At 51.1% G+C, this 12,086-nt stretch overlaps 1 protein-coding gene across 5 annotated transcripts in view; it reads right to left on the reverse strand.

The window, feature by feature from the left end:
- TNRC18 (trinucleotide repeat containing 18) overlaps nt 1-11,020 on the reverse strand; it is an 89,761-nt gene extending 78,741 nt beyond the window's left edge. For all 5 annotated transcript variants that reach the window (XM_044433107.1, XM_044433105.1, XM_044433108.1 and 2 more), the window contains exon 1: nt 10,801-11,020. In XM_044433107.1, coding sequence (XP_044289042.1) covers nt 10,801-11,005 — 205 coding nt within the window. In that variant the 5' untranslated portion in view covers nt 11,006-11,020. The remainder of the gene's footprint in view (nt 1-10,800) is intronic.
- Nucleotides 11,021-12,086: the final 1,066 nt, after the last annotated feature.

Below are 12,086 nucleotides of genomic sequence, written 5' to 3' on the forward strand. Positions count from 1 at the left end.
AATTCTAATCAGATGTGGCACTCTGGCAGGCTAACACAGAAGTGGAAGGGAAAGGAATGAACTGCCCGGTTCCAGTTTGCAGCCCCTTCCCTGCTGATCACCTGAAAGCTATTTGGACTCGCCGCAGGCAACCAGGTGAAAAATCGTCCATCGGTCTGAAGGAGGCAGAGGTCCATCTTTGAAAGTTGGTGCTTAAAACAGGCTAGAAGGACGCCCGGGTTCTTTGGACTCTGTATTCTCTAGGCAAGGCTAGAAAAAGCATCACAATTGCTGAATGTATTTCTGTGACTGGCTAGCGGTGTGGTCATGTGCCTTTAGATTCTTTTATACGGGGGGGGGGCGGTTCATCTTTAGATGGGGGGCCCATTTGAGCACAATCTATGCCCACAGTCTTGCCCTGGTGCACAGCTGATTCCCCCCTTTTTACTCCAGCCTCCAGCCTCCCCCACTCCATTTCCCTCCTGTTCTTCTGCTGTCCTCTCTGTGCTGAATTGCAAATTGTATGGCCCCTGGGGCAGAGACCTTTCTTTTCATCCTATATAAATTCCAGGCACCAGCATGACAGAAGAAAACATCAAAAGGACAGAGCAAGGATGGCCACGCCCATTCAGATCAGGAGGGGCAACCTGTGGTCCTCCAGATCTCCTGGCCCATCATTCCCACCAGCACGGCCCACTGATGGGGATCATGGGAGTTGTAGTCCAAAGCATCAGAAGGCACCGGGGTGGCCAAGGCGGCATTCCAATCAGGGCCTTTGTGGTCCACCGTTCAGGCAGGACAGCTTAAACGCACCCCGTTTCGCTGTACTTCCAGCTTTCCCCTCCTCTTGGCAGTGGTCCTGGTAGCCCCCTGGGCTGCCCACCCCCTTCTGCTCATCAGAACAGCCCCCCTCTTGGGCTGCTACAAAGGCCAGATCCCCAGGGATGCTTCAGAACGCCTGACACAGTTGCGTGTGCGCACACGCAGGCGCATGCGTGCACATGAGACAAAGTAATCGTACACACACGCACACCCCTGCCAAATTCTTCACCATCAAGTAATTGCCCTAATTAAAGGCGCTGCCAGAACAAACACACAAACACATAACCATCACCTTCACAGACGTTCCCGGAAAGTTCAGCAAGACATGATGTAAATGGAACTCCCCCGTTTGTCTGGAGCACCTGGCAAACCCAGGCGCGGGGACCGGCCGGCAGCTCCCTTGGGCCGCAATCTGCTTTGCTTGCACGCTCCCACACACGGCCGGCCGACGCGCTGTGTGAGCCAATGGTTGTGGCGAAGCACTGCCACTGTCGGAGGTTTTCGAGTGGATGCACAGGAGGAGCAGGATTTCAATACGGGCACTCGCTGCACGCAGTCCGCCGTTTCGCAAATGCACTGGACCAGCCGCCCAGCCCAGCCTCCACGGTGAGCCCTGGAGCTGGCCTAAATTTTGGGGCGCGCGCACACACACACACACACACACACACACACCGGGGGGGGGGAATCCATCCAGTTTGCAAGCCTTCTAAAGGACAAAAATGTATGCCTGAATTATTTGTTTCCAAAAAAAAAGGAGGGGCAGAGAAATTTAAGGGTGAGGGAGCTCCCCAGCCCTGTAGCTACCAGCCCAAGCATGGCTCATAGCCTCAGAAATGGCGAATGTACTTGGGGAGTATAGACCAGCCTTACCCTGGATAGCAGGGGAAGATGGAGGTTGTAGTTGCCTCTCACTCTGCACTCAGGAAGGAGGGTCAAGACACACTTTTTTAATTTGGCTTTTCAAACTGTTGCGTAGTTACAGGGCAGATCTTTGGGCTATTGGGCAGTATAAAACGGATTTAATGAATACATAAAATAAATAAATGTGTTGGCATTTGCATATTGGGTTTGTTCATTTCCTTGATTACCACTTTGGTTGGTTTGAGAAAGGCAGAACATAATGACGATGACAGCAACCACTAGAGCAATCCCAGTTTTGGTGAGAGGGCTGGTCTAGATGATCTTTGAGGTGCCTTCCTATGCAGCGGTCCTACAAGGACCTTCAACGTGCCAAGCGCACACAGGAAGAAAGGAATGGAGGCCGCACTTCAGCCGCACTCTTATTCCCACTGACTCAGAAGAAAGATCCACCAAACTCAATGGCACTTACTTCCAAGCAAACCCCTTCAGAAGTTGCACCATCGGCTCCTGAAGGCAGGGGTGACTGGAAGGCAGATCTCCAGATGCGCAGGACATCAACTCCCAGAAGCCACTGCCAACATGGCCAATGGTCAGGACGGCTGGGAGCTGAAGTGCAGAGCTTCTGGAGATGACCCGCCAGCAATGAGGACCTCTCCTCTTTGCCCTTTTCAGATCATGTCTCCCAGCCAGAGAGGAAGATCTTATGCTGCTCTGCATGCAGACTCAGCACCTCTGGTTCGCAAGTGCCTCCAGCCGCGGGGCTAGAAAATGTCTTGGGTACACCCAGCTCCTCATGAGACCAGGCGACATGGACCACAGGCTCAGCGGGCCAGTCAATGACTACCATGGCTTAAATAAGCCACGGCTGGCTGTTTACACAGGCTGGGCTTCCATGCAGCCTGAAGGGCCTGACCACGCTTCATCTTGGAAGCCAAGCAGGGTCAGGCCTGGTTGGAATCTGGATGGGGGACTTCAATGTTGTGAACCACCCAGAGAGCTTCGGCTATGGGTGGTATAGAAATATAATTAATAATAATAATAACAACAATCAGAGCCAAAAGGAGGCCCAGTGGCTCTTTGTTCTTCCGTGTTCAATGGCTCCCGCCTGGACTACTGTAACTCACTCTACGTGGGGCTGCCCTTGAAGACAAACCAGACACTGCACTGGTGTAGCGGAGGGATGTAATGGAGTATTCTGGAAAGGAGCATAGCTGGACAGAACCCTAACCTGGAATGCTTGGTGCAGGAAATCCAACTGCAGGCGGCACTTGTTTTTTTGTAAAAATTAAGGCAGGGATGGGCCACATGGAAGGGATGCTCCCACCCCGGGGGGGGGGGGCACAGTTCCTGACAGTTCCTCCCCAAATGTGGGGTTGAGCACATGCTTAGGATATGCTGCCCAGCACACCCCCCTGCCCCCGGCTCTAGGTCCCCTCCTGCAGTCTATACATCATCAATTACATAAGCGCCTTCCAGTAATACCCTACAGAGGAATTCATACACACACCCCTAAGATGTGCAATAGTCCAGATGACTGAGTTTAGCAACGCAGAGAAAAACACATGAGAAAGATTGTCTTTCAGGCTGCATCCAGTACCAGCAGTGCTGTTCCCCCCTTTCATCCCTGCACCAAGAAAGCTAGCATGTCAGGGCAAAAACGCCCTCCTTGACTTGTCCGGACCCACAGCTCTCCTAAACTTTTTGCAGGGTGAAAAATGTAGGGGGGAGCATTTCAGCTAGTCTGCCAGCCTTGCCAAGACAAGACTGCAAAGTGGTTTTGAATTCATTTGTTTGGAGAAAGAAAATTGCCCCTGGAGACAGGCCCATGGCAAGCCGGATGCTGGTGCACAGATACACTTCCCTGGGGGGGGAAGAGATATCCTAAGGAAAGCTTTAGGACTCTTCCAAAGCAACCCCATTCGGTGCCTTTGCTGCGTATGCAGAAGGTGACCGATTATTTCCACACCTTTCTTGCAAACTGGGATCTGCAGATGAGTGGAAACCTTGTTGGCTGAAGTTCCCCTGTTCGCTAACTGAAACAGACTCTTGCAGAAAGTGAAAAATTACTGGGCTTTGAGTGACATCTTCCTGTCCCCAAACAGCCCAACTGTGCCCATGGGAAAGAACCGGATGCTCCGGAGACACAAGACGGCCATCCAACCCCACCCCGCCGCCCGGAATCTTGCTTAGCAGCCACTCTCAACACACCACCCTCCAGATCTTTCAGACCATAGCCCCCATCAGCCCTTGCCAGCAGGGTCAAGGGTGCAGGGCTGTGGGAGCTGCAGTCCACACCATCGTCTCTCTCGGGGCGCTCCATTCCGCCCGTCCACATGGCCAGCATCCACAGCTCCAGAGCATGTGCAGCCCTCCCTGAGCTGTGCAGAGAAACTGACCTCAGAGTTCCTTCACACTGCCATTACCTCACTCTTGTTTCGCAATGGTCCATTTCCTCCCTCCCCCACAGCACGAGTTGTCTTTCTCTGTGCATCAGTCCTTCCCAGGCTTGGGCCATGGTGGACTACAACACCCACCATCCCCAGAAAGTAGGCTAAGCTTCCTGGCAAGGCGGACAGCCTCTGCTTTCCATCAGACCCCAAAGGAGGGAAGGTAACGCAGAATCCCGCTTACTTTTGCATCGACTTTGCCTCCCAACATGACAGCACTGGTGGCGCTTGCAGCCACCCCCCCCCACAAGGGGGCTGTTTCAGCCATGCATACAAAGGCTGACTGTTCTCGACCCTTGCCTTGTATGGGCTGGTCTTCCTGAAAAGTTAATATTTTAAAAAATTGCAGGAAAAGTAGGAACAGCTGATCTGTCCCTCCCAATGCCCGGTTCTCCAAGGAAGGTAGCTGCAGTGCAAACCTCGAAAAATGAGGCTTCCTGGACAAACATCTTGCTAAGCCATACTCTGAACCTCACCAGCTTCAGAAAGGTTTCAGTGTTGTGCTGTTTTGAAAAGGGTATTTTGCAGGGAAAGGAAGGTTTTCAGATGAGCATTACGATAGGATGGTGATATACAAACCTATCTCCTCAAAACTAACCAGCAAAGCAAACTTGGCTTCTTCCTGCAGCTTTGAACAATTTCAAATGCAAAACCACAAAAAGGTGGGCACGGTGGGAGATTCGGAGAGTACGTCTCAAAATAGCAGAAAGCTTTGGTCATTAAAAATCAGAGTGCCAGAGAGGGGGAAAAAATCCATACCTACTAACCTGGTAAGTTTGAATTGTTAAGTGCACTTTTCTTTTCTTTCTTTAAGAAGAAGGTGTTTAGATTCTCTGCAAAGAATAGCTCGGTTCCACCCCCCTCCCTCCATTTTGGCTTGGAAGAGCCACATGAATAACCTTTGGCTGGAAGTAAACAACCAAGTAGATGTTACAACAACAGTTAGGACTGTGGGGGGAAGAGACGACCAAGTTCGAGATGAATAATCCAAAAGTCTAAGAATCATAGTCGAGGCAACCAAAAGAGCAGAGGAAGCAGGAACTTCTGGGGCAGGAGGGAAGAGCACGGAACTTGCTCAAAACCGTGGCTGCAGGATGGAGAAGGAGGCCACCCACGCTATGAGCCCTAGTCATGACCTCCAGTGTCAGGGGCTGCACGGCTAGGTACGGGTGCTGGGGAACATGGGCTGGAGGGTGGTGCGGCACAGCTGGTGGACCTCTGTGTGGACAGAATGCCCGGACTTTGGTCTAAGGCAGGCAGACTCCTTTGGTGTTCTGAAGGGGGTAAAAATCCCCCCTCTTGCCTGCGTGCATCAGCGTCTGGCACTCCGGGCCGAAAACAGGACCCAATCTGTCTGCTGCACCTGTTCAGCCAGGGAGACTGGACCGGCATTTTCATCCAAGCCATTTCACAGAGAATGCACATTTCTTCATACAACCCCCTTGCACGCAGGGGGAGAAAGGGGGTTCCAGATAATGACGCTGTCCACTCATACACCTCCCTCCCTTTCCGACTCCCGCTTCCCTGAGCATGCAGAATTTTCAGAGGCAAAAAGGTGTATTATTTGGAAGATTGTCCAGAACACTCATGACATGGGAGGGCACAGGGGGGAGGATAAACAGATGCGTGTCTGAATGGCAAAAGGGGCTTGGCACATCCTGTCTTTGACTGTAAGCTTCTCCGGGCAGAAGCCTCTCTCTCGCCTCCTGTGGGGCAGCCAAAGCGCCTTTCCATCCACCGCACAGCATCTCCTCTCGCAGATTTTAGCCTCACAGCATCTCAGATCTGTCTTGCTCCTAGATCCACCGAGCGGAACCAGGCACAAAAAACTTTGACCGAAAGAGGGTGCGGCCCAGGAATTGGCGCTTGCTACCCGAACTGAGGGGCACTTCGCCTCCTCACACACATTTTCCGGTTACATCCTCAGCATGGCAGGGACGGGGTGGAATGCCCCGTTGCCGTTATCCTACTAGGGACAAGAATCCCCGTCTGACCTACCAGAGGTCTATCGGAGCATTTGCTTGCTCCTGTGGCCCAGGGCTGCACCAGCATAAGCCACCAACAGTAGCCAGCATGGCTACAAGGAATGGGACACAGGCAGGGTGCATTCCAACGAGGCACAGATCTCCTTTATCAGGTACCCCAAGTAAAGGAATCATTTCCCATCAGGAAAAATGAAGGGCTACCCTGTTGCAGTGGGGAAGGAGGGGAAACCAGACCTCTCCACTCACTGACACCACGTGGCAAAGCCTGCCCAGAGTCCACAGGGGGTACGGAGGCAATGAGTCTGTCCTGTCCGCAGAGCACAGCCCATGGAGACCCATGGAAGCCTGCAAATCAAAGCCTTCCTAGCCTCTATCTTGCTCATCTTGCTTGCTCCTCCTTGCAGTTTTTCTTATTCATAACGTAAAACAAAGGAGCTTTTTTCAGCCGGGGTAGATAGAGGGGCAGGGAAGAGAAGTGGAAGGCATGACTCATATCTGATCAATGGCCAGAGGGAAATGCTTCAGTTCTGCCCCCTTGGTGCTCTGCCCCAGAGCCACCTGGTTTTATGGCCTGTTATTTATTCCCTCGCACACCCCGCCCCCTTCTGCAAATTTAAAATGTTCGAGACAACAGCTTTCAACAATGCAATCAGCATCAAAGCAAAGCAAACAAAGGATTAACTTTGCCAAAACCAAAATTCCCTGCCTACAAAGTTTTCCTTATAAAGTGCCATGTGTATTAGTAGAACGAATTCTTAAAACAAGTCCAAACCATTAAACAAAGCACGGGGCACCTGAAGTACAGCAATGTACGGGCCAGGTATGTTCGGAAGAAATGCCCTAAAGGGGAACAACTACAGAAATTGGTACTGATGGAGGCTCTTAATAGGGTGGGGGGCACCAGAAGCAGAGCCTCCAATTACCATCTTCAAAACCAGGCAGATTCATGCAGGAATAGGCAGTTCTGTACACACTGCAACCTGGCTAGTAAGTGAACAGAAGTTACTAGTCCACAGTGTTTTATGACAGCATTCTGTAATATGGCTCCTCATCCAAGTATGTGTATGTGCTTGTTCAGCAAGAATTCTGCAATAAGGGCTTTCAAGACCATGTCCTGGGACATTATTTATATAACTACTAGGAAGGGTGGGGGCAAAGAGAGAAAGACCAACTGACAGATAGATGCCTCTTAGAAATATTTAAGTATTTAAAAAACCCACAACTTTTGTATCACTTCTATGGCTCACCTGGAACACCATGTCTGCTCACCCATGGTGAGCAGGCAAACTGCCTTTTACAACCCTGAGGTAGATCTGTGAGAACAAACCAGCAAAGATTGTGGAGGACGGTAAACATAAGCACCATCACATCAGGAAACAGCCTAAAAGTAGGCTAAATATATAAGCCGGGAGGCCTCCGTAAGGAATTCAGTGTTAAAATACCCACTGCAGCAGCTCAAACCTGCTCGGACAATGAGTTTGCTTTTTCAGAGATTACAGATCACCCTAGGAGGAGGTGGTAGCAAAGTTGTTTGGAGGGGGTGCGAAATAAAAGGGTGTTTGCTCATGTGCTTAGTTTTATTGCTTTTCATTCTACGCCTCTTGCTTTAGCACCTGGAAAATTGGTGGTGCCATGTATTCGAAAAACCAATAAATCTTCCCTCTCAGCTCGGCCTGCTTCCTTCTTTGCAGATGCTGGCAATCAGGTTTGCGAAATTTCAAAGTCAGTCATTCCATGTGGGTGAAGAGGAGAAGCAGGTTTCGTTATTGCAAAACTTGTCACCCTTAAAGTAAACTCAAAGTCACCTATCCACACCTAGGTTTTTATTTATTTTTTCCCCAGAGGGAGATGGGCTTGGGGAGAAGATACACACCCGCACATCCGTATTGTACTACAGGAAAAAAATATCTGCATTCTATGCCTTTCAGTAAACCCAAGCACAGATTTTAAAAGGGATCCTGAGAGCTGCAGAATCCGAGGTTCCAAATAATTAAGAACACACTTTCGTCGTTTCAGAGTGGAATAGGGCAGCTCGGCAAAAGGTTGGCAGCTGTTCTTAAACCTCTGTCTGAGCTGGGAATTTTGAAACAAAAATCTCATTTGGAAAGAAAAAGAAAAAGGCAGGCAGGGCGGCTGGCAGCTTCAAAAGGACTATTTTAGGCCTTCATGGGGGAGGGGGCAAGCCCAGAGAGTCTGAAAAAATGCCCCCCATCAAGATTGGGAACTAGATGGTTAGATTCTTATAGGCACAGCAGTTTTCCATCTAAGGGCTTAACATGGTATTTCTCTTTTTTTTAAGACCACACTTCCAATGCCTGCTCAGCTTTTGCACAGTCTTGCAAATGCAAAAATCCAGCCAAAGCAAAAAAAACGGGGGGTGGGGGAGACTCCGACCAGTTTACCGAGACTTCAGACTTGGGCACACCTAGAAGGCTCTCTCGCATGATCCCTTTTCCCCCACCAGCCCTTCCTCCAGTGGGCTAGAAAGGCCAGGCAACCAGGAATTCCTGAGAAAAGTTCCGGACTTTTCATCCATTTCAAACTGCACACACAAACACAACTTCTTTTAATTTTATTGCTACACTAGCACTTCTCAGCAGGAATTACAGCAGGAACAGACGAAAAGGGGGAAGGGAGCAAACCAGCCGAAAGCTGGATCTCACTGTATAAGATTATTCTTCAATTGGTTCTCCCTGGGCATGTCAAGATTTTTTTCCTTGAAAACAACCCAAGCACAGATTTTGACTCCTTGTTGGTTTCTTTAGCAGAACCCCGAGTTCTCTTTAGCTACATTATAAACTTAAAAAACAACAACAATCCAACAGCCAGTATTTTTTTGGCATTTTCTTATTTTTAAAAACCCAGCGTTTGAATTGAGTTTTTACTGCCAACAGAAGCAGCTAATTCAAAATAGCTGTATCAGTGCAACATGCAAAATTAAAGACTTCATACACAATAGCAGATTTCAGAAAGGACAAAAAGGAACGTTTACTTAAATCAAATTCATTATTATGGTCACAGACTAGCATAATTTACTTATATTAAAAGCCATTCAGTTTTTGAAAGGTAGCCCTCCACCAGCTTCCTCAGTATTCCACATTTCTAGGTATTTCGACAGCAAGTTTTTCTCTGCGCATTTAATTAGTCACCACACAAAATAATTTCTCCTACAAGACCCTCTTGTAAAATATGAAGATTCAGAACTTGCTATACAATGGCCCCCATTCAATCGTTGCTGGAGGGGGAAAAGAAAAAGAAAGAGAAAGGGCAGGATGAAGGAAAAAAGAGACTTTCCCCATTTCTTTTTTCAATGTCCTCAGCCATCTGTCAGCCACGACTGCAAATCTGAAGTGTCCATAAAAACTTCGGAAGAGCTGCCAAATTGTTTCACTAAACCGGCTCAATCTTAAATCCTTTTCATCCCTGTCCCACCAAAACAAGTATTTTGCCCCCATCCCACCAGGGTCGTGCCCATGCCGACCTCGTAAAAGTGGGCAGAAAATAAAAACTTCAGGACTAAAATACCCAATGCAAAAATCCAAGCCAGACAAAGACTCTCGCCACAGTTTTTGAGCAGAAAAAAACAGCAAAAGGAAAGGACAACTCGAAGAAGGATTTGAGCCAACATCAGCTGCTGCTCGGGTTGGCTATCAGAGACACCAGGTTTGCAAGGTAACCAGTTTGTGCTACAGAAGGACAGTAAAAACGCGGAGATAGAAATCGAGAAACGGAGAGAGAAGGATCCTTTCCAGATGGCCCGGCCTTAACGAGACCGGTTTTCTTTCACCTATGCGGGCATTTTGGTTTGAAGCACCGAGATCTGGGGCTGATCTCTTTTCAGCCAGCCAGATTAAATGGGTTTTTAAGTGAGGGATCCGTTGGAGCTCACCATTTCATGGGATTCCAGGTCTGTTTCTCTATGTTCTAGGCATCAGGTTAGGCTTCGTGGTTCTCCGGTATTCTAGAAAAAGGTGTGTGTCCCTTTTTTTGGAGAAGGGAGAGGAAATCCTCCCGGGAGCAGCTTAAAATGCAAAGGGAATGGCAGTCCTCTCTTTACACAGGTGAAAGAGGTACGAAACCTGTGGAAATGCATGGACTCAAGTGGGCCTGGGGACTTATGGGAAGGGGTGCCTGGCACCGAAGGACGACTGTGCACCCCTGTAGGGTTACTCTCACACACCCCTTCGTCCCTTGCCTTTCTGTCTGACAGCGCAATCCTGGGACACATGGAGGGGATCTCAGCCTTTAAAAACCAGCAGCCGGACGCAAAATGGGGACAGCTCTGGAAGAGGCAGGGAGTGTGGTCTGCATACTGAATTTCCGGGGGGGGGGGGCGCAAACAGCCCCAGCTTTTTTTTTGGTGGGGGAGAAGTACAGACTGCAATTTAAGGGGGCATTTCAGGGACGGCAGGTCCATCGACAGAAAAGGGACCAGCGATTCCTTTTCTCTTTTGCTGCGGGGAGGGGGCGTATGTGGGAGCCCAGCCTCTCTTCCAAGGAGAAGGAGCGGGAGGCAATCTTCAAAGGAAAGCTCTCCAAGGCAGGCCATTTTGAAAGGAAATGGGTAGGTACGGCGGGGGGAGAAGGGGAGGCAGCAGAAGGGGGCACCCCCTTTGCCGGACCTGGAATTTGGAGCAGAACCGCCACCGCCCCCCCCCGGGGGGGGGGGGGGAGAGGCAACGCAGAGCAAGCAGCGCAAGACTTACCCGGGTGGGAATGGAGGCTGATGCCGGAGGCGAGGTATTTCCCCGGGGGGAGCGGCGCCGGCGGAAGCCCGGCCGCCAGCGGTGCGAGGCGGGCCGCGGCGGCTCCGGCGGCGGCGACGCGGTGGTGCCCGTCCATGGCCAGCCCGGAGAGCAGCGGCGGGGGCACCTGGACAGACCGGGGGGGGCCGAGGTCTCTTCCATCCATCCTCCGCGCGCGGGTCTCCGCCGGCCCCCTCCGCCGCCGCCTCTCGGCCCGGGCTCAGAGGCGCTCGCACCCGGCGCCCCCCCGGCCGCGGCCGCACCATCCTCCTGCGGGGGCGCGCGGCTCCCCTCCAGCCAAGGGCGCCGGCCGGGGGCTCTTCGTGGGATGCCTGGGCAAGGGGAAGAAAACGGACACCGAGAGAGCGAGTCAGCGGGGGAGGCGAGGCAGGGGGTCCGCGGCGCGGCGCCCCCCGGAGAGAGCGGGGTCCCGGGGGGCCGGCCTCGCTTTGGGGGGCGTGCAAAGGAGGCGCCTGCCCCGGCCGGGCCGCGCGCTCCATCCCCGGGCCGCCTCTCGGCGCAGCGGCGCAAAATCCCGCCCGATGAACTTGGCTCTTTTGTTTCCAAAAATAAAACACAGAGATAAAATCGGCCTCCGCTGGGTGGGAGGGTGGGTGAGGGCGAATGCAGGCGCTGGGAAGAGAAATCGAGCCACGTAGTCTAGATCTGAAGCGGGTTTCCTCAGGAGTAATTCCTACAGAATTTAATGCGGCTTACTCCCAAGTAAGCACGCACACGGGAGTGCAACCGCAGTGGCACCGGCGACACAAACTCACCCTGGACGCTTTTCATCTGATAAATGTTTTTCAAAGGCGTGAATGTGTGTTTTAAGGGTCTGTGCGCAGGAAAGATGAAAAAGCACTTTTTTAAAAGGCCGCGGACTTTCCACACGCTGCTCCTGTTCCTCTGCTTACTCGCAAGTCAGCCTCTTTTGCTTTGCAAAGCCATCGCTGCCTGCATTCCAGCCCAGCTGGAAGGCGGCTTACTTCCGCGTAAACGTAGGAAGGCTCCGGAGAGCAAATTTATTTCAACGGGACTTACTTCCGAGAAAGCAGGGAGAGAAAGGAGTGAATGGGGCTTAAGGAAGCGTATTTGGAGTCGCAGCCCGATCCTAGGCATGTTAAATCACGAGAAAGACCCATTACTTTGGTTTTACTCCTAAGGGAAAGGCAGTCTCGGATCGTAGCCTTTATCAAGGCTGTGATCCTATTTATACTTAGTTGGAAACAGCTATCATTGAGCCCAGT

This window comes from Varanus komodoensis, unplaced genomic scaffold, assembly GCF_004798865.1.
Source record: "Varanus komodoensis strain SLA01 unplaced genomic scaffold, ASM479886v1 scaffold26, whole genome shotgun sequence".
In the NCBI taxonomy this organism is placed as follows: Eukaryota; Metazoa; Chordata; class Lepidosauria; order Squamata; family Varanidae; genus Varanus; species Varanus komodoensis.